The sequence below is a fragment of the Podarcis pityusensis genome (genome assembly GCF_964106645.2).
Source record: "Podarcis pityusensis genome assembly, chromosome: 8".
NCBI lineage: Eukaryota > Metazoa > Chordata > Lepidosauria > Squamata > Lacertidae > Podarcis > Podarcis pityusensis.
Window position 1 is genome coordinate 25456955 of NC_138033.1, and position 21840 is coordinate 25478794.

At 44.3% G+C, this 21840-nt stretch overlaps 1 protein-coding gene across 4 annotated transcripts; it reads right to left on the reverse strand.

The window, feature by feature from the left end:
* Positions 1–73: 73 nt before the first annotated feature.
* PIGV (phosphatidylinositol glycan anchor biosynthesis class V) lies at positions 74–20896 on the reverse strand. Of its 4 annotated transcripts, none has more exons than XM_081015908.1 (5): positions 20723–20885; positions 19560–19655; positions 11156–11315; positions 5530–6702; positions 74–1940 (listed from the first exon to the last, which is right to left on the reverse strand). In XM_081015908.1, the coding sequence occupies exons 3-5, from the start codon at positions 11258–11260 to the stop codon at positions 1638–1640; spliced, it is 1581 nt and encodes a 526-aa protein (XP_080872034.1). In that variant the 5' UTR covers positions 11261–11315; positions 19560–19655; positions 20723–20885; the 3' UTR covers positions 74–1637. The 4 variants fall into 4 exon arrangements, with proteins under 4 accessions (XP_080872034.1, XP_080872036.1, XP_080872035.1 ...); XM_081015910.1 differs by having other exon boundaries at positions 20772–20789; XM_081015909.1 differs by lacking the exon at positions 19560–19655 and having other exon boundaries at positions 20772–20896.
* Positions 20897–21840: the final 944 nt, after the last annotated feature.

Sequence of the window (21840 nt, forward strand, 5' to 3'; positions counted from 1 at the left end):
CAGCTCTCCTCTGCATCCACACCAAACACACTTAAGATACAGACAGGATGCAAAGGAGATACACTCCAGCAGATTTTTAAAAAAAGTATTTTATTGATTTTGATATAAAATTACAAAAATATGTAACAATGGAGAGACAGTTCATCATATAATGTTGCATAATACAATCAGGTTCAAAGTTCATTAGTTGATTTTTGTTTCTATTGTATATGTCAGCCCAAAGTACTTAGCTGTAGTTGACCATGTGCAGCTGGAGGTTTACAAACATTTTTGTCCTTGGTGGTCTGTGTAATGTACCATAAATCCTGAAATTTGTCCAACTCAGTTCCTTTTTGTAGCACCTTAAATCTGTCAGTTAGCTTTTCCATCAGTGCCAGATTCCAAACCTTGTGGTACCAACAAAAAAGGTTAACGGCAGGGATTTTCAGTTCTTGGTGATCTCTCCAGTTGATCTTAATAAGTAGTTGAGCTCAATGAGAGATGGCCCTTTGGAAACCCTGGTCCTAAGCTGTTTAGCACTCATAAATGGAGCAGTACTTTGAGTTGGGCCCAGAAAACAGACCAGCAGCTGGTGAAACCTTTGCAACATGGGACCAATGTGCTCTCAATAACTGGCTTTTAACTACTGTGTTTCAGACTGACTGAAGTTTATAAACACTTCAAAGGCAGCCCCATGTAGAACATACTGCAGTAATCCAAATCTTGATGCAACACAGAAGGCATGTGCTACTGTGACTACATCTCTTCTCTTGGGGAACCTCAGTGGGCACAACAGCCTAAGAAGAAGAGTTTTGGGTTTGATATCCCACTTTATCACTACCCTAAGGAGTCTCAAAGTGGCTAACATTCTCCTTTCCCTTCCTCCCCCACAACAAACACTCTGTGAGGTGAGTGGGGCTGAGAGACTTCAAAGAAGTGTGACTGGCCCAAGGTCACCCAGCAGCTGCATGTGGAGGAGCGGAGATGCGAACCCGGTTCCCCAGATTACGAGTCCACTGCTCTTAACCACTACACCACACTGGCTCTCAAGGTGTCCTACCCACAGCTGCTACCTGGAAACCTAAGAGTTAACCTAGGAGAACTGTGAAGCTGTGAACCTGAGTTTTTAAGGGAAGTGAACCGCCCTCCAAGACAGACTGAACTCTTATTCCCAGAGTGGTAGCTCTTCTAACTAAGAGCACCTCTATCTGGATTAAGCATCACTTTGTTTGCCCCACCCTATATACCAACAGAAAACTAATCCTGATTGTCATTTCTTATATAACCAAAATAGCACCATGTAAGCACAAGACGGAGATATCAGCAGGTGTGGAAGAACCCAAAGGTTTACAGAATGACAACTCCACACACTAAAGGTGGGGAGGAATGACAAAAGCCAATTGCGGACTAAGTATGCTCAATAACTACACAGTTCTGAGTGTCTATTGGGAGGAAAAAACCAAAACACTTCAATACTCCCTCTGGCTTGGCTGGAAGAGAGAGGAATTGGCCCATTCTGTTGTCATCAGCACACAGGTGACACTGAGCTCCAACTCTCTCCTAGCAGTTTCATGTAGATGCTGATTAGCTTCAATACTGCCAAGGTGAAAAATGCTCGGTTAATGCTCTAGTCAATCAGCTTACCCAGTTCTACATACTTATGTCCACGGGAAAAAATTGCAGTGAAGGACCAGCCCCAACACCCAATAGGAAAGTACATATCCCAGAATGCACTTAGTGAGAGTGGTAGTCTGCCTCCAGTTGTACAGAAGTGTGAGCACAGGGTTTTCATTTCTGTTCCAGTTAGGAAGAGAGTTTGCCAATGAGGGCTTGTCTGAGCGGGGTGTTCCATGCTGTGAAGATTGGTTCCCATTCTGTAGCAAAGGCTCATAGTCATGAAGCAGATGAGCACAGAACCAATAAAGTACTGGAGAAGAGGAGCCCAAAAATCTGGTAAGGACCTATTTTAAAAAATTGAAGAAGTTATTTCATTATGCACATGCCCAAGACCTTTCAACATAATTCCAAGATACATAAATCCCCTTTTAAGAAAAAGCACAAGATGCAGATGAAGTGGTCTGAACAATTTGCCAGGTTTAGCTCAGGGTCAGCCTCAACATTTAAGATCTTCTGTTCTACCCAGAAAAGAACTAAATACTGTCCTTTCTACGTGTAACTGCATGCCACTTTAAAATTTCTGAATGTTTATCAGTTTATCAAGCCAGCAGTGTAGTATACTGCAGTGTTGAGGAACCTCTGGCTCATGGGCCCTAGTAGGCATGGCATGGGTGCTGAAAGCAAGTCCATTTGAAGGTGCACTGCTGACTGGAGCTGAGAGTGTACCTTAAAAGGAGCTTCCTCTCTGTGCAGATTAGCTGATGGGTGCTGAGAGTAAGACCCTTTGAAAACCAATTGCAAAATGGGTTTCTGGATCAAAGCTCAGTTTGAAAGATGTTTATTATGGAATAAAGATAAATTATGACTCAGTTGGAAGTTTGGTTCTGGCATGTGCCTTCCAGCATGTGCCTTTTCTACTATGCCTCTGACGTCTGAAGCTGCTAACCACCAGGCTCAAAAGCGGAAGTGATTAAGCAAACACATGACAACTCTTGCTGCCAAGAATCTAGGGGAATTCCCTACTTCCCCTTTCTTGTAACTTTCTCTCTCTTAAAGCACTTCCAGGGAACAGGTGATGACCACTGTCTATATGGCAACTCTTTGAACAGAGTTCTCACCAGGACAGAGCATTATATAAATTTAAAAATCATCATCCCAATAAAAATTATCATCTGGGATTAATGCTAGGAGCCAGTGAGCTGCTGCTCCCATAGCTATTAAGATGCTACAATAATTAATAATACTAATTGCATAGTATTTATATAGTGCTTTTCCTGAGCATTCGAAAGCATTCCACATACATTATCTTAGTAAACCTTACAACAAGTCCTGTAAGGCAGGCTGATATGACCACCCACATATTGCAGACAAGTAGATAAGGATGAGTGAACAGAAGCTTGCCCAAGACTACCCAGTGACTGAAATTTAAAGCAGGAGCATTATGGCACACAATACATAACACTAGAAGAAGAAGAAGAGTTTGGATTTGATGTCCCGCCTTTCACTCCCTTTAAGGAGTCTCAAAGCGGCTAACATTCTCCTTTCCCTTCCTCCCCCACAACAAACACTCTGTGAGATGAGTGCGGCTGAGAGACTTCAAAGAAGTGTGACTGGCCCGAGGTCACCCAGCAGCTGCATGTGGAGGAGCGGAGATGCGAACCCAGTCCCCCAGATTACGAGACTACCGCTCTTAACCACTACACCACACTGGCTCTAGTTCTCACTTGGGAGGTGAATACTAACCTTAGCCTGCCCAGCCACTTTTGCTGCACCTTGAGAATAGCAGTCTATCAGAGGAGCCATCTTTGGCCAGCTAGCCCATTAGGGAAGAGCAAGAACTTTGCCATAGGTGTAGTTAGTTTCCTGGGAGGAAACCTATTTATTTGGAGACTGCTGTCGGTGATTGGTCATTGCCAGTGAGCCAGCCCTATGGGGGCAGCCACTTTCGGTTGTTCCTTTGGGATGTGTTGAGAGTGATGGCACTCCCCAAGGGTGATTGGTAGTAGATTGCCTTGTGACAGGCTGGGTGTGTGTGAGAAAGAGAGCTGGCATGGCTTGGAAATGATAGATTGCTGGGAAGCTGCATCTGTTGCAAGAGCATGAATACAGCTCACAAACAGATATCCAGTGTGATTAGTGGGTATTTGGTGTTTTTGCTATTTTATATTATTACATTTCTTTTACATCAATATGCCATGCATTACTTTGGGAGCCTCTGGGCCAAAAATCGTAACAGGGTAGCCTCACCTCCGTTGCATTCATCCCAAACTCTTAAAGCACCCCTTGACCAATGTTCCAATGCTGAACAGCACAGGGACTTTTTAACCTAGTGGCAAGGTAGTCCAACAGCAAACAGCAGGGCTTGCTTTGGTGTAGAAGGGGAGAAACGTATCACCTCTGGAAGTCGAGGCTTCAATACTTCATTCTGCTGCTGCTCCACAACAGAGCATAAGATGGGGCTCCTATCACTAGATCCTATGCATGCTTAGTCAAAAAGAAATCCCACTGCCTAAGGCTCCAGCCCCATACACAGTAATCTGCAGATGCACACTAATCTCGGAGTAATCCCTTCTGAAATCTATGGCTTTGCTTCCAAATAAGCACGGACAGAATCAGGCTGCAAATCTAATGAGAGGCACTTCTCCATCTTTAAAGGGTGTATAAATTTCAACTGTGAGGTCAACTGAGGAAGTACCCACACCCTTTTTAGACACACATACCACCTTCTGTCCCATATAAAGCTGAGAGCATAGCCTATTTTTCTGGCTTCCACCAAGAGGCAGATTTGCACATCAGTGATTATTGGCCTGCTTTAATATCAAGGACAAGGCCAGTTTCCCCTCACCCCAGATTCTAAGTGTTTAAAAAGTTTCAACGATTGGATGTTTATACTTTGGTTGTGTTTTCAGTATGTTCATGTATATTTATTACTGCATTTTACTTTTGTATTTCAATTTTGTAAATCACTTCTCGGTTTTTTGCAATTCATAACTTTAACAGCTAACTAAAAGTCCACACCCACTCCTTTTTCCATGTACATCTGCACAGCCTAAATAATCCAGCTGCTCCCTTAAAGCAGGGGAATTCACTGTTTCCTGAGGCAACCTAGTTCATCACTGAAGTCTGCTGCCTAGAAGTATGAAGTCTTCTCTTCTGCACAGTTCAAATTTCAGCTGCTGCTATTCAAATATTGTTGATTTCCCTGGGAGGCGAGTACCATCTTTCTTCTTTCACAGTATCCCTTTCCCCCCATATTTGAACTTAAGAATCACTGTTTTTCCAAGCTAACTGCTTCTAGTTCCTTTGTTTCACTTCTGCTTGGTACTTAACCCAAAGCTAGATTAACTGCTCAGTGGCAAAGTGCACAGGAACATAGCAAGCTCTTTTATATCAGGTCAGATTATCATCCATTTAGCCCAGCAGTCTGGCAGCTGTGGCTCTTCAGGGTTTCAGGTCATTTTCATCACCTGCCACTCTTTAATCTGGATATGTCAAGGACTGAAACCTGGACCTCCTCCATGCAGCACACATGCTCTACCATGACCTAAGGTCTCTCACCCTAATATATGCCAAGTCTATACTAGCATACTTGCTTAGCACATAAAGAGACTTAGGGTTCATCTCTAGTTTAAGGAATTTTAGATTAACAGAGCTAGGAAAGGCCAAAGTCTTGAGACTATGTGGCAGATTAATTCTCAGAATACACACAAAATGAGTAAGATGCACACCTTTAAAAAAATTCAAGTCTGAATGTCTTGGGTCAGAGATTGGCTACCACTTCCTGCTGAGCATTCGCTCCTGCATAGTGTGTATCCCCTCAAAGCAGAGTTCAAGGTTTTATGCCGGGCTGGACTGATAACACCATGATACACTTTTGCTCAGGTTGCCACCACCCCGCTATCTGACAGCCCTTCAAGAATCTGCAAAACTCACCTGCACATGCATGCAGAAGGTCCCAAACACCAACAGAACTGTTGCGTGGACCATGTAAACAAATGCACCAGGAGAGTAAAAACCAGTAGCTGGCTTGCTCAAGTCCTTTCCCTTCATTCCTTCACTCTTTCTTCTCAGCAGGCCAAGTGTTAGGCAGTGCCAGGGGTTTGCAGTGATGTACCGCCAGGCTGCCCAGGAGCCCAGCACAATGGCGGGTGCAGCTAGCAGGAAGTTGGGGATCTGTCTGGGCTCAAAGTACCTGAGGAAGCCGACATTCCAGTAAGTATCTTGAATGTAAGTGTAGAGCACAGGAAAGTTCCAGGAGCACCATGGTGGTGCCACACCATTTGAGGCTGCTGCACGATACCCCTTATGTGCAGCCAGTTGCAACAGTGGGTCCGGCACAGCATACTCAGGGCTAAACGTGGTGTTGCAGAACCGAAGGTATGCCCAGAACTGAAACAAAGCAAATGGCAGGAAAACAGAGGCAGACATCACCACCAGGGAAGCTACCAGGTTTAGGAATTGACCCAAGATCTGTGGCGGCTTTACTCCAGTTCCTGTCCTCACCTGCATCTGGGAGGCAAAGAGTTTTGTCTGGGAATAGAGGAGGAACCCAGCATTGATCAGTCCGTTGGAACGCACGCCAGCAGCTAGCGTAAAGAGGAGGCTGCTGGCCCAATGCTGCCCTTTCTCTAGCCACCACATGGCACTAAACACTAGGAGGACAAACATGCTTTCTGAATAAGCAGCTGCCATAAAGACGTTTGCAGGGGTGAGGCAGAAGAGGATGGCTGACAGGAACGCCTTCCTGTGGCACTGCAGGACTGCGCAGCTGAGCTTATACAGAGTCCATGCTGCCCAGGCAGAGAACAGACCATTGAGCAGAGCTGCAGAAAGGAGCAGGCGGCTGCGGAGAGATAAGAAGCCTTGGAAGGGCCACAGCACCGTTTCCGCTGCCGCTCGCAGGCTCAAGGGAAACAAGGGGAAGAAGGCACAATTGTGCTCATACACGTAGCCGTGCTCAGCTATAAACAAGAAGTGCTCCGCATCCCACCGTGACAGGCCTCCCAGGAGCCACTCCAAGATCCAGTCGCAAAACCCGTACTCAGACAAACGGGGTGGAGAGAAGGCATCAGCAGCATGGTCGGGGATCAGGAGGTTGAAAAGGGCCTGGGAAGAGTGGGAAGAAAGGATAGAAAATGACAGCCAAGTCAACATCCTGTCCCCCTCCCTCCCCAAAGCAACATGTTCCCTCTGATTTGGGACCTGAACCTGACCAGGGAATTCAAAGCCTCACAGCAAGTCATCCCCTGCCCCAAACAAGGACTTGAAGGCATTACCTCTGGGTCTGGGGCGATTTCTCATGCAGGAGCTGTTTTAGAGGCATTTCTAGCGGGGAAACGGGAGAACGGACAACTTGGGCAAATGCAGCAGTTGGAGAACTTTTTTCTTTAGCCGCCAATGTTATTTCCTTAGGGTAGTGTCCAACTAAGTGCTACTCAGAGTAGACCCACTAAAATTAATGAACCTAAGTTAATCATGGCACTGTGGGTTAAATCACTGAGCCTAGGACTTGCTGATCAGAAGGTTGGCGGTTCGAATCCCCGCGACGGGGTGAGCTCCCATTGCTTGGTCCCTGCTCCTGCCAACCTAGCAGTTCGAAAGCACGTCAAAGTGCAAGTAGATAAATAGGTACCGCTCCAGCGGGAAGGTAAACGGCATTTCCGTGCGCTGCTCTGGTTCACCAGAAGCGGCTTAGTCATGTTGGCCACATGACCCGGAAGCTGTACGCCGGCTCCCTCGGCCAATAAAGCAAGATGAGCGTCGCAACCCCAGAGTCGGCCACGACTGGACCTAATGGTCAGGGGTCCCTTTACCTTTACCTTTAAGTTAATCATGTCCATTAACTTCCACTTTTCACTCAACAGTAGACCTACTGAAATTAATGGAATTAACTTAGTCACATCATTCATTTCAGTGTATCTACTCTGAGTAAAACTTACCTGAAGACCACCCAAAGAGCCCACTTCAAATAGGACTAGCATTGGACACAACCCTTAATGTCTTCTAGACTTTCTCCAACAGACTGTAAACTGCATATACAGTGGTGCCTCGCAAGACGAAATTAATCCGTTTCGCGAGTCTCTTTGTCTTGCGGTTTTTTCGTCTTGCGAAGCACGGCTATTAGCGGCTATTAACGGCTTAGCGGCTATTAACGGCTTAGCGGCTATTAACGGCTTAGCGGCTTTAAGAAAAAGGAAACAAACTCGCAAGACGTTTCGTCTTGCGAAGCAAGCCCATAGGGAAATTCGTCTTGCAGAACGACTCAAAAAACGCAAAACCCTTTCGTCTAGCGAGTTTTTCGTCTTGCGAGGCATTCGTCTTGCGGGGCACCACTGTAATGGATAAGACTAAGAAAGTGGGTTAAGTAAAATAATAATAATAATACCAATACCCCGCCCATCTGGCTGGGTTTTCCCAGCCACTCTGGGTGGCTTACAATGTATCTAAAAACATAATAAAAACATCAATCCTTAAAATACTTCCCTAAACAGGGCTGCCTTCAGATGTCTTCTAAAAGTCAGATAGTTGTTTATTTCCTTGACTTCTAAAAGGAGGGTGTTCTGCAGGGAGGGCACCACTACCAAGAAGGCTCTCTTCTCGGTATCTTACAATCCTTACAACAACCAAGTAAAGGGTGCCAGTATTACTATCACCATATTGCAGATGTGGGCGTGAAACTACGACTGTTTCATGAGTTCATGGCAGAGGTGGCATCTGAACCAGCAACTTAGCCACTATGCTAAGCCAGCAGTCCTGTATGCCAAGATGAAGGTGCTTTTTGGGGAAAACAACTGATCAGTGAGCATGCTTTGTACCTCGTTAATCTGTGGGAGAAAAGAGCAACATGCCAAAGACCGCAATTTCTAAATGTGCACCGAGATCATCTGCCAAATGAAAAGTCATTCCAACTTGCCGAGCCAGACAAAGCATACAGAAATGTCAAACTCGGGGGTTTCCTTTGTGCAATCAATCCAATTATGTGTTGGCACCCAAGGAACAGAGAGAGCCACACATCTAATGAAATCAAACTCAATAAAGGCAGTCATGACTTTCCATAAAAAACAACAACCCTGTGGCTATTTGCCTGGCCAGACGACAATACCCAGCCCAAGCTATAAGGGACCAAAAAGGAATTCTCCTGCTAGCAGTCTGTCTGGCATCAACTGTGTGTGTATTTGGCACAGTTCCCAGTGTAAGAACTTACCCATGGCCCTACAAGGAACTTTAGTAGGATCCCATTGTAGCTGTCAAGATGAAACTGCATTCCACCCCAAGTTCTTCTAAGGCTGGAATATGCAACACTTTTTGGCCAGCATACTGTGTTAATATGCCCCATGTACAACACAGGGACATGGGAGGTGGCCTTATAACAGTTTAGCCTATTTGTCCATCTAGCGCTGCACAGTCTACTCTGACTTGCAGTGGCTCTCCAGCAACTTCTAGTTGGCCACTACGTGAAGCAGGACGCTGGATTTAATGGGCTTTGTTCTGATCCAGCAGGGAACTTCCTCAGCCTCTGAGTCATGTAAGTACAAGCCATGGATTTCCATCTCCCAAGCTAGCCTCCTGCAACCTAATTTTTAACAAAATTAAAGCCAAAGGTTGTAAACCAAGGAGAATAGAGAAGTTAACACCATGATTAAGAACCAGGAAAAAAGTGAAGCGTTTCACTGCCTGCACAAAAGCCACCAGGGACAGTATCAATCTGACTTCTTTTGGGTAGAAATTCCAGTTGGGGGGCTGCCACAGAAATGCATTGTTTCTCTTCCATCTCTCCTCAATTCACGCTCACATAACTGAATTCTTAGTGATGGCTTACTCTGGCTCCAGTTTACCCTGGTTTTCTCATCCTACACAAGTATGAAGTCTCAGAACTTGTATGTGCTGTTTGCTTTAGTCTTGACTCAAGCCGGCTTCCCCAAGCTTGGTGCCCTCAGCTGCTGCCGACTCCCAACTCCTGTAAGCCCCAACCAGCATAGCCAATGGTCAGGTATAATGGGTTGTAAACCAAAACATCTGAAGGACACCAGGTTGGGGAAGGCTGCCTTAACCCTACAGGCTGCATTTAATTTTGGTTCTAGCCACCCCAAAACCCTAATGCCTTAATCCTAGTGAAGACTCATCTTACACTGCCAATGACATAGGTTAGCTGAATTTCTGGTTGCCATCACCACAGAGAAATTGGGAGCAACGTTCCTATCAGCCTGAAAGCAGTGCTTCTGGTTCACAAGTTGGTTGAGATTTTGTGAGGAAAAGTGGTATCTTTGGCAAAATGCACAGGATGCTCTCTTTTCAGGGCCTCCCTTGCTATTGCAGTAAAAATATGCCTAATTTAAATGTCAAATACCTATTATGTAGACAAAGCTCCTGCAGCTGGCTTCATGTTCCTCTGAGCACAAGAATAGCTGGGGGTGGGGGGGGGGGGAATCTTGCCTGCTCAGAGATTACAAAGGCACAGCTACTAATCTTCAGAAATTCTGCATAGGATTGGCTCTCCAGAACAGAATATGGATTATTGAGAATATTTTGTTTTCATTTTTTAAAGTGTGTAGTCCACATCATGTCTGTGGACTTACATTTGGTTCCCAAACTACTGAGTACGTGATGGAGAGCACACTATTATGCCACAACACGTGAATTCTGTGCATCCAAATAACTAATCTGCAGAAGACGCTTCCTGCCGCATTTCTGTTGGATTCGCTGAGGGAATGCCATTCGTACTCATACACACTCCAAAAAGTACACCTTTTGGGGGAGTTCTAAAATAATTTACGTAACTGTCTCAGGTGGGGAACTGTAGCAACAGGGCCCAGTCACTATATTTTCTGCACCATTGAAGGACGCTAGCAGACAGAGGAAGCTTCAGCTGCAATGGCTAGAGATTGTCCCAGGGCTCTGCCAGACCAGCTGGACTACCCATCTAAGTTGGTGGCCATCACTACATTGCATGGCAGCAAATGCCTTAGAATAACAAACTACGTGCTGATGAAAAAGTACTTTAAAAATGTCTCTCTGTTCATTTTCTCCATGCCATGCATAATTTTTATACATTTCTATCATGTCCTCTCCCCTCCTTATTCACCCTTTTTCTAAGCTAAAAAGCTCCAATGCTGAAATCCTTCCTCTTCATGGGATTTGCTACAGCTCCTTGATCATTTTCACAATCCCTTTTTTAATACTTTAGTATCATTGGCATACTTGGGTCAACACACAGCTCACCCCAAACCCTGTATCATTTATGAGCAAGTTAAAAAACAGCAGCCCCGTAATACAGATCCTTGGTGGATCCCACTTGTTCCAAACTCTCTACACTGATCATTCTAACTGGAAATGTTTAGGGTTTTAACCTGCAAATTTCTGGAAGAAAGGCATGTGCTCCAACACTGAGCTAGGTATGACCCCTCTCTATCTAGAACAGATATACTACCTTTTGAACTTTAAACATATGAAAAAGAACCCAGTATTTATTTCTGATGTCATCTGTCCTGATCTGAGAATGCCAGGCGGGTTATATTTCAGTGATATTGTATATTTCAGTGCTTGGTGTTGGGGGACTTGCCTGGAGGAAAAGAGTGAGCACTCTGCAAAGCACTGCAAACCGAACCACCTCTTGGCAATGAGGGTCTCCTTCCTTCCTCTGCAGCATTCTGACCTTGGAGGTCATCCAATGGGTCACCACTCCCTTCCATGCAGGAAAATCCACAGAGATATTTTGAAACCTGAAATCAATAATAATAAATTCAACATCACGCAGGATAATACTTGCACCATGTTTGTCACTGGCAGGCAAATAATGGTTTCCACACTCATTCTCTGGACTAAGAGAGCAGGTGTGATGTAGTGGCTAGACTTTAACCACTGGGTGATGAAGGAGATACAGGTTCAAACTGCACTCAGCTATGAGGTAGTGGTGGGCAACAACTTGGATGGCTTTAAAATAGGGTTATACAGATTCATGCAGGTTAATGTTATCAATGGCTACAAGCCATGGTGGCTATGTTCTACCTCCACTGCCAAAGGCACCATATGTCTGAATATCAGTAGCTGGGAATTACAAGTGGGGAGCACTGCTGTTGCTCTCAGGTCCTTCTTCTGGGCTTCCCAGAGGACGCATCTGGTTGGCCCCTGCGATGCTGTACTACGCAGGGTGACCTTGGGGCAGTCCCCATCTCTAGGCTAATAGGGTTGTTAAGACAGATAAAATGGGAGAGCCACATGTGCTGCTTTGAACACCTTGGAATAAAGATGGGATTTAACTGTAGCTAAAGAAACAAAGCTAACTCTTGACTGCACTACCTAGCCATTTTCCTGGTGGTTATCATTGTGATGTGGTAGGGAATGACATAGTTTAACTGCACGCTTCCTCCATGCACACACACTATCCATCATAATGACAGACATAAACAGGAACCTGTTTACATAAATACCTGTGGGGAATGTCTGGCACTGCCTGGGAATTCTTAGAAACAACAAAAATAAATCATGATTTTTAAATGGATACAGCAATTTGTGTGTTTGGACCCGTCACACTGAAAATTGGACAAAGTCATGCCAAAGTTACATTTGATTCAAAATGGCACTCAATATCCAACACCAACAAAGACAGTTGCCTAACTTGGGAACTCTTGTGCCAAGTTTGGCAATGATATATTTTATTATTATTACTATTTATTATTTATTATATTTATATACCGCTCCTCATCTGAGGATCACAGGATGATTTATTATTATTATTTATTAAATTTGTTTAGAATAGAAATACACAAAAATATATATTGATATGCAGCCAAACCTATAGAGAACAGACACGCAGGTGGATGGATGGACAATCCACTTTCCAAAATATACGAAATATTGTTGCACTCTGAACTGACCAAGACACTGAACAAAACCTGGGGATATTGAGTTGAAGGGGGTACAGCAATGCAATAGGGGCAGGCTTGACATTCAGCGGCAGGAGTCACCGAAGTCAGAGAGAAGGTTTATCGTTCATGCCAGAAGGGGCTACTCAGTGTACTTTTACTTGCCTCTGCATGAATGAACAACTTCCCCATAAGAGGTGAACGACGAAATAATGAGTTACACTTAAGAGAAGCAGACCAGGGGGTGGGGGTGGGGGAGCGCCCACTGGATCAGAGCAACAGTCCATCTAAATCCAGGATCCTGTTTTCCACAGTGACCAACCAGATGCTTCCGGGAAGCTCACCAGCACAGCACAAAGACAACAGCCCTTCCTGTATGTGCCAGCATCTGGTACTCAGCAGCATTTGTTTAGCTGTCATTAGTAAGAGACACAGAGAGCCCTATCTACTACTGACTGGCATAACTAACTCTGAACAGCAAACTCTATTTAACAGAGTTTTGGTGCTGGGGGCAAAACCTGCCCTCAAGACCAACAACTGGTGATCTGGCCTTCATCTACAAGGATCCCAGAAGTGTGTGTGCAATGTGTCTTTATGTGCAGACACACACTGTACCTCCTCCTCGGGGTTGTTGTAATACACAAACCCTTCCTTCATACCCATCCTATCCCTCATAATGGAAAGAGAGCAGAAACTTGCTGCGCATGAAAGAGAAGGGCTTTGTGCAACATGATGAAACAGCTAGAGCTGTCCCCAAGGACAGAAAGACACACCCTCTTGAAAAAGGAAGTAAAACCTCTCACCACATCAGCAAAAGACTATCAAGCAGGCTTGCTTTTCCACCAAGCGTACAGCCAAGCAGTCATCTGTGGCTGAAGCACTAAGTGAGAAAATCTTTCAGTGTGTGTGTGTGTTGTTGTTTTTTTAAAAAAATCTTATGCAAATTTAAGCCTGGCAACATTTCTTATTTGTAGTCTGGTCAATGGTTTCAATAACAAACTACTCCTGTCTTCTCTACCTCCATTTTTATCCCCTCCTGTCAAGAAGAGCATGCAAATCTAAAAAGCCAGACGGCAGGTTTTGTTTTTTTAAATCCTTTAAAATAGAACTATGAAATGGTTTTCAAGTTCTGCACTGTAGCCTAGTTGCCACCAGAGGGCACCGGGTGCTCACTGTGTTAGTACCTTTCCACACCTTGCATTGCTGAGGCAATCAAATTATAGATATGATAATACAGGATTCCCTGATAAAATCCATGGCAATGCACGCATTGAACTCTTCTATAAAGCAATGATTTAGGCACCTCTCCATGTATTTACAGTTATCCTGTAGATTAAGATATTAAAAATAACTCAAGAATTCATTTCTCAGTACTGTATACTTCTATTAATAAGTCTAAATAATTCTCCTCACCTGCCCATTTCTTTTGACTAAAGAAAAGATGTAGTTTGTTTCCCCTCCGTTTTGAGTCACTTTAATTTCCTTATTGCAATGCTGTCCCACCCACCACCTTTTTTTGGACCCAGTCTCTGCAGAGGTTATTTCTTTAAAAGCAGTTTCCATTTCAGCATATACCTGTTTTAATGGAAATGAGTCTTGCTGTCTGAGGTTAAAGGTTTTTTAAAACATTCCCCACCCACCCCCCACAAAAACCTGCAGAAAGATTTGATTTGTGTATGAATTGTGCACCTTTCTCGAAGGCTCTTGGGCTGGAATGAACTTCTGTGCTTTAATAACGATTGGTTTTGACCAGGGTTTTTGTATGGATTTTTAAAAAAAATGTTTATGTTGTTTCATAGGAGTGGAGAGAGGTTGCATGCACTGTAACTGCTCTGCACAGAAAAGCAAAGCATAATCATGAACATCTTCACCACAGGGCCAGCTCTGGGTGCCTCCATCTTTGGAGGGGAGGTGGGGGTGGCTACCAGGAAGAGTCAGCTCACATCATCTGTGGAACTCTCTCCCCCTGTCCATTCGTCTGGCATAAAATTTGATGGTTTTAAGGCACCAAGGGGGAAGCCTTCTTTGTTTTCCAGTGTTTTAATGGCCTCATTGTATGCTCTTGATTTTATTGCTACTTTTAATAGCTATTAGTTATGTTTCATTGTATTGTTATTTTATTATATCTCACTTTAAATTATAAACAACCACCTGACTTTTAGAAGACATCTCCATTCTCTTGCATTGTTTTTCAAATTTTTATTTTATTGCACTTATTGAAACAAATATCCCTCTAGAAACGGAAAAATGGTTTCTCCCTATTTTGGAACTAGTGAAAAATAGCTGTCTCAATTTCAGTACATGCTGTTAAGATCTTGGTGTAGTATATATTAATACATTTGGAAGCGAAGAGTCAGGGCCCAGCCAGCATCCATTCACACATATAGTACCACTGGTCCTGTTGCTCCAAAGTGGGAGAGTTATCGGATTAACTGGTTCCAATTTAACAGAGTTCTTATGTTCTTATGAGTTTGTAATGTTGCTAAACTAAGGATGCACCACACTTGTGTCAGCCATGCTGCTTTATCTTTGGGGTATAATTTCAAGTATGTCTTTGACTGACATCATTTCAGTGTGATCTCCCAGACTGACCATAAGCAACTTATGCAATATTGATCACTTATTTTATATTTTCTTTTTAACTCTGCTTCTCAGCCATTCTTTGAAAGCCATGCTCTTTTATATCTCTATTGCATTTTTATTTTTTTTAAATAATATTTATTACTTTTATAGATTACAAAAAGAGAAGAGAAAAACAGAAAAAAAGACAAAGGAGGAAAGCAAAAAGGAAAAAAAAAAAATACAGTACAGTATATAGACAATGCAAAACACAACCTAAACTCAAAACTAAACTAAACACATTAAACTAAACTAAACAAACCCCACTCCCTAACCTTAACCCTAAATAAAACAAAACAAAAACTATTTAAAAACATACATCATCCCTTTTCCGTACTCTATCTTTCATTCCCTTGTTTCCTCGACCTCCTCTCACCTCCCTTTTTGTATTCCACTTCTATTAATTGTTTCAGCAAATCCTTTCCATCTTTCTCCATTTTCTATCATATTGTAAATAACGTATTTTTTAACCTTATTTTCCATTAGAACTAAAATACTTATATATGCTTAACTCCTTATAACATTTCTGCTAAGCCCATAAAAAATCATTCCACCATTTTTCTATCACTCATTAGTTTTACCATATGTCTATATATAAACTTTAAATTTTCCAATCTTCTTCCACCATCTCCTCTCCCTGGTTTCGGATTCTGCCAGTCCTTTCCGTCAACTCCATAAAGTCCATCAACCTGGTGATCTTATGTCCGAGGCTCTTAACTCTTTTCCAAGTCCCTTCTGCAGGTCTTCTTCATTTTCTTTAATGCTAAAGAGCAAATCTCAGGGAAACTCCAACCTGTCAATCATTTTCTTCCTTCTGAACAGATCAACCAAATTTCCATAGTTGAAGCTACAGTCCATAAAGTATTTCAGGGCATATTTCAAGATTCCTCCAAATCCAAAGGCCCCCAAAACTTCAATCTCCTCCAGGCCCGAGTCCATGTCCCAAAAGTCAGTTAATCCCTGCATAGAGGGATCTTTCCAACTTTCCTTCTTTAATCCAAGCCGGGATCCATTTCTCAAAGTCTGACTTTTCCTAGATTCAATCATAAAAGGCCTCAACTTATAGTCCTCAATTTGCTTCTGTAAAGCCACGGATCCCGCTTGTATTACTTTATGTTCAACAACAGCAGCTTTCTCCTTCTCCTCCACCATTTGTCCTGCCAAAATGGATTCCTGTACCAAGTCCTGAATTATTTCTGTGTTGGTGTTCGCTTTTTGACTCAAATTATTCACTTTCTGTTCCAAATTATCCACTTTAAAAGTCATGTCATCCATCTTCTTGTGAAGCTGTCCCAGCGAACAGCTTATCTTACATAAAACAGTCACAATGGCCTCTCCTGTCAACATTTTTAAATGGTGCAAGGTCAATCTCTGGTTCTCAGAATCCTTATCTGCAGCTGAAAATCCCCCAGTTACACTCCTGTAACAGTTTCAAAAGCTCCCTCTAGAGGGATACAGTCTCCACTTGTATCAGTTCTTTCAGGCACAACTCAAGCATTAAAGATAGTTTCAATTTTCAGTTACTTTTCCTCTTCTTTAAAGGCAGAGGGGGGCAAAGGAAACAGTATCTTACTCTTATTTAGCTAGCTGTCAAATCCGTTCTGTCAATGCACTCTCTCCAAACGTCATCTGGCAGCCCGTTCCCAGGTTCAGAGCAGTGGTAATTTGATTTTTCACTCTCTCCTGCAGGCTCACTAGGCCCAAAATTTCCCCCTCTTCTCCTGCTTCCAAGGGGGTTTTTGTATTTTAAACCGGTGGAAATTTAATCCTTTGCCAAAAGCTTTCAAAGACTTTAACTTGTAACGTCTTTGCTTCAGTCTATTTACAAAAACGGAAGGCGGACTTCCTGTTTATGACCTTCCCGCTTCAGTGCCAAATTAAGGTATTTAAAAATCCAATTTTCCGTTCTACTCACGGGTAGTTGTTTAAAATCCAATTGTCCACAGGAAAAAGTCAGCGCTCTCCGGCAACAGCAATGCGGCTTCACTCCGTGAAAGAAGCAGTCACTTCAAAGCACCGCGCCACTCACCCCACGTCGCTCCGGATCCCCAAAACAGGGTTTCCCCGCGAGTAGGGGAGGCACAAAAGGTGCCAGCCGAATCCCAGGTTCACAAGCTTCTCCCGCTTGTGATTTCAATGGGTCTCCACCTTCGCCGTGGCGGTCAGACCCTGTTTTTCACGGAGCAAGTTCCTCCCGAACGGAGGAGTTCCGCCATTGCCGGAGGCGCCAACCCGGAAGTCCCTATATCTCTATTGCATTTTTATTTTACAAAGTGCTTCATACCCTCAGTGACCCTATTAGTCCTGTTTTACAGATGGGAAATGGAGGCTGAAAGTGGTTTTCCCAAAGCACAGACAGTGGCCATGATCCCAAAGAGCAGTAACACAGTGACTTCCCAGAGCTGATTTTATGACCTATAACACAGAGCAACAGCACAATGTGTGTTGGTGGTTAGCTAAATCTGAATACACTTGCTCCCAACCAGCAGCAAGCAAAAAGGCTGCCACCTGACTACTCCAGGCAGCTGCTCACATTTCCTGGTGCTTGCTACACTGACACATAATGAAACATGGCCTGTGAACCTCCAGTGCCAGACTCATTATATTCTAATATGTTCTAATATGTGAATGCACACTAAGCTGATAATTCAGGTGGCTGGTGGCCAAATCTGAGCCAGAGTGGGGAGAGCGGGGAAATACTAACAAATTAAGAGATATTTTAGCATAATGACTTCTTTGCCAAAGGGAGCTCACCTTGATGTGCTGTTGAACACAAATTGATTATAAAGCTGTGAAAACAAACTGGCTAAAAAGCTGGTCAAAAAGCAGATTCATGCAAACAAATCACTTTACCTCCTACAATCAGAGGATCACTTCTTGCTTTCTCATGTGATCATTTACACACATTCCTCAAACATTCATTTTTTCAAGGAGATACCCAGCACCACAAGAACAGTGGTCCATCTGACTTTCCATATATACCAAGAAACCCTCTAACAAGCAAAAATTGCTTCCCAAGTGTAATGCCCAAGATCTTTTAACAGGGCACCTAACACCTTATACATAAAAAACCTGCACTCCACCTCTGAACTTTGACTTATTCACTCATGCATGGAAACCTGAGAACACAGGAGACCATTATGTACTGAAGTCAGAAGATGAGGGCAATCAAGTCTTCAAAGACTAAATGGAAGCAGAAGAGAAGAAATACCTAGGAGTTGACAGAGAAGAATTCAGAATTGTTCTCCACTCCCCAGACACATCAAGTTGCTTCACTGGCTTCTTACTGCACTTTTCACCATCAGGCTTCTATTCCTCCCTATTAATGCGATCCCCCATTCTGATCATACATCTTCTCTTTACTCCAAATCTCTTACTCCTTACATCTACACAAGCTCACCATCTTCTCTTGACTCCCACACTTTCTCCCATGTTGCTCTTCAGCTTGGGTCAGCTTCTATTTGCTGTTGCTTCCCAATCTCACCTGCTCTGAAGTTCTTAATGAAAACAGAGTTCTTTAGGAAAGCCTTTCTTTAACAACCCTAGCTTCATTAAACCTGTCCCTCCACTACTGTGAGTAAAGACAGATTAAGATTTTAAGACTTGACAAAAAAGAAGCTGCTGAGGTACCACTGTATTTAACTCGCAGGCATCTGCCTCTAACACAAACTGCAATCCTGGGTTTAGAGCAGACACAGTTCACCATCTGAGGCAAAGCCACTATTATTAATAATTACATTTCTATACTACCCTTCCCTTCATCCAAAGATCAAAGGATGGTTTACAATATAAAAACACAAAAATACATAGCATAACAACAACAATGCCCCCACCCCCAGTTTTAAAAGGCTATAGACTGTTTAATTAGCCAAAGAAGAGCAATGTTTTTTCCTGACACCTAAAGCTGTGTAAAGAAGGTGACAGGCAAGCCCCCCTAGGCTAGTTTCTTGGCTAGTGGGATACTGTTGCTTACCAGATGAGGGGTGTAAGCAAGGAAGCAGGGAGGTTGGCATAATGCAAACACATTGGCAGGATCGCTGGACTGTTTGAACCACACCCACCTCCTTGCCACCTTGTCCCTCTCCCTCCCAGAAAACAACAGCAACCCATCTGCCAGGAATCTAGCATAGCAGCTCTGTCCTATCCCACTTTTGGTTTAACAACAAAGGAATGAACCACCAGGAGCTCCCTCAGAATATAACATCTCTGTCACTCTGATTTTCCTCAGGCGCTTCCCCTTTGCTCATTTTTGTATCATCCATCCCTGCATTTTATGTCAAAATGTAAACTGTAAGACACCCAGGTAGAGACAGTGTCATTTTCATAGTGTCTGGCTGGCATAACGTTGAAAGTAGTATCAAGACCGTTGAGAGGGAAGATGCGTGCAATGTAACATAGGCTCAATGTAACATGAGACAGGGTAAACTGGCATAGCTTTGGAGCTGAGCAGGGATCTGAACCTGTTTGAACCTTGAAGCTCACTTTTCTCCCAGCTTAATCTACTCCACAGTGTGGCTGTTAGGATAAAGGGGGTAGCGCCACCCACAAAGGTCACCCTGAGCTCCTTGGAGGACATAACTGTGAAAAAAGTAAAAGAAAAATGCACCTCCCCTCTCACACAAGCCTTGCATTTAATAACTTGTCTGGTAGCCATAGGCAACCAAGAATTCCAGGATGAATGAGCAAACTGGGAAGAGTACAGACACATCAATCTGTCTTCTCCATCAGCCCACTTAAGTTTCTATGCTAGCTACAGAGGAAGAAAATTCACTTCCTCCATGGTCAGCCCAGAAACACAGCAGGCTGTTAAGAAGCGAGCCAGTTCACTCTATCCCTTGCCCACCATGATAGAAGGCTTCTTTTTTACCTAGCCAGGTGAAAAGCCAGCAATTTATATTTCCATACTGGTCACAGAGGAGGGAGCATGGAAGCAAATACTAACCCCTTGGCCTTATTCATGTACATCTGATTCAGTCACACATTTGTGAACCCAGGTCATCAGTAAGAACAAAAGAAAAGCCCTGCTGGATCAAGCCAATAGCAGATCTAGTCCAGCATCCTGCTCTCACTGTGGGCAACCAGATGCTTCTGGGAAGCCTGTAACAGGACCAGAGTGCAACAGCAACACGCCCCACCTCCAACTGATATTCAGAGGTATACTGCCTCTAAGAGCGGGGGCAGAACATACCCATTGTGGCTAGCAGCTACTGATCGCTTGACTTTGTATAATTCTCTTTTAAAACCAACACTGCATCCTGTGGTAATGAGTTCCAGAGTTTAACATAGTCCAACCACTACACCACACTGCCTCTCACAAGCGGCTTCATATGTTCATAGAAACCTGCTTAGCAGCCCAACAAAAAAAGGGGCAAGCAGTGGTTACTCAGCGGCTATGGCGGGGGACAGCATGGGGATGAGAGCTAAGAGAGGCGGGAGGGGGGAGTCAGGCGTGGGGGGCGTGTCCCCATCTCTCCTTCGGCAGGAAGAAGGGAGCTTATAGGGCAAGCGGCAGCCTATGAGATGAGCCCATGTAAAGAGGCGCTTGTGGGGCGAGCCTCTCAGAGGAGGGTCTGGGAGCCAGTCCCCTCTCTCCCTCAGCTGCCGGCCCCCTGGCGACAACCGCTGTTCCTCCTTCTCCCCCCAACCTGAGTGCTCAGCGCGGGGACTCAACGGCTCCATCTCCATCTCTCTCACACAGTCACAGCCGCTCTTCCTCCCACTTCCGGCCCGCGGCGAACCACTTCCGTTGGCAAGGAAGCCCTTGGCGCCTGCGCAGTAATCCAAGAGCAGCCGCCCTTCCGGTGTCAGAACGTAGGCGAAATCATAGAGAGGGAGGGGGGCCATTAGACTCGCCATAGACTTACATCCGGGACTTCCGTTTAAACTTTTTTTTTTTTTAAGGCCATTGCAAGTCTATGGTTCTACATTGGAAGCCGCCATTAGCCGCGATTCTCTCCTACATAAGCGCAGGAGTGGCGTCTAGCGCTTGGCATCTCTATGATGGAAGCCCTATATACGTTTGTGTTTCACTGGGACCAAATAAAATAGTTTCGGTGTTCTACCGGAGGTGACCATAAGGAGCGTATTGACACTGTTCTACTTTTTTATTATTTTATGGTGGTTGCCGCCGCTGCCGCCTCCTTGTGAGGCAAAGGGAAAGGGCCGCATGCGGAGGACTCGGTCCGTGGGCGAGGGAGGAGGCGCCATCTTTGCTAAGGGCAACACGGTGGGCGCTGCGAAGGCCCCCTCAGCGCCAGGCGGTGCCGACTCCCTTCGCTGCGCAGGGTGGGGCTGCCGTGGGCGGAACATGGCTTCCCTCTTCCTGACACATTTATTAAACAGAGTTGCTGTTGTCTCGCAAGAAAAACCTCTCTCTGCTCTCCTTTGTGCCCCGCGACCATTTTCTCCCTTATTATTATCTCCGCCAGAAAATCTAGTTTCTCCCCCTCCTTACTCACTGTTAGCATTTTGCCTCTCGAAGGTGCCTCAAAAGTGTGAGGTGTGCTGAGGCAGTTTCTGCAAACCCAGTACTTTGGAGTTTCTTTAGGTGTGTGCCTGTAGATGCATGCACGTGTATGTGTGTATAATTAATACACGTGTGTGAGTGGGAAAACGCTCACCAATAATTTCCTGGCAGCCAGTCGCTCCTTTGTTTAGCATCATGTTGCAGGCAATGGGACTAGTTCTACTCTGCCCCAATGGTGTGGGTTGTCAACATTTTTTGTTTTAAAAAAATCAGAGTTCTGAGGGTATGCAACCTTTC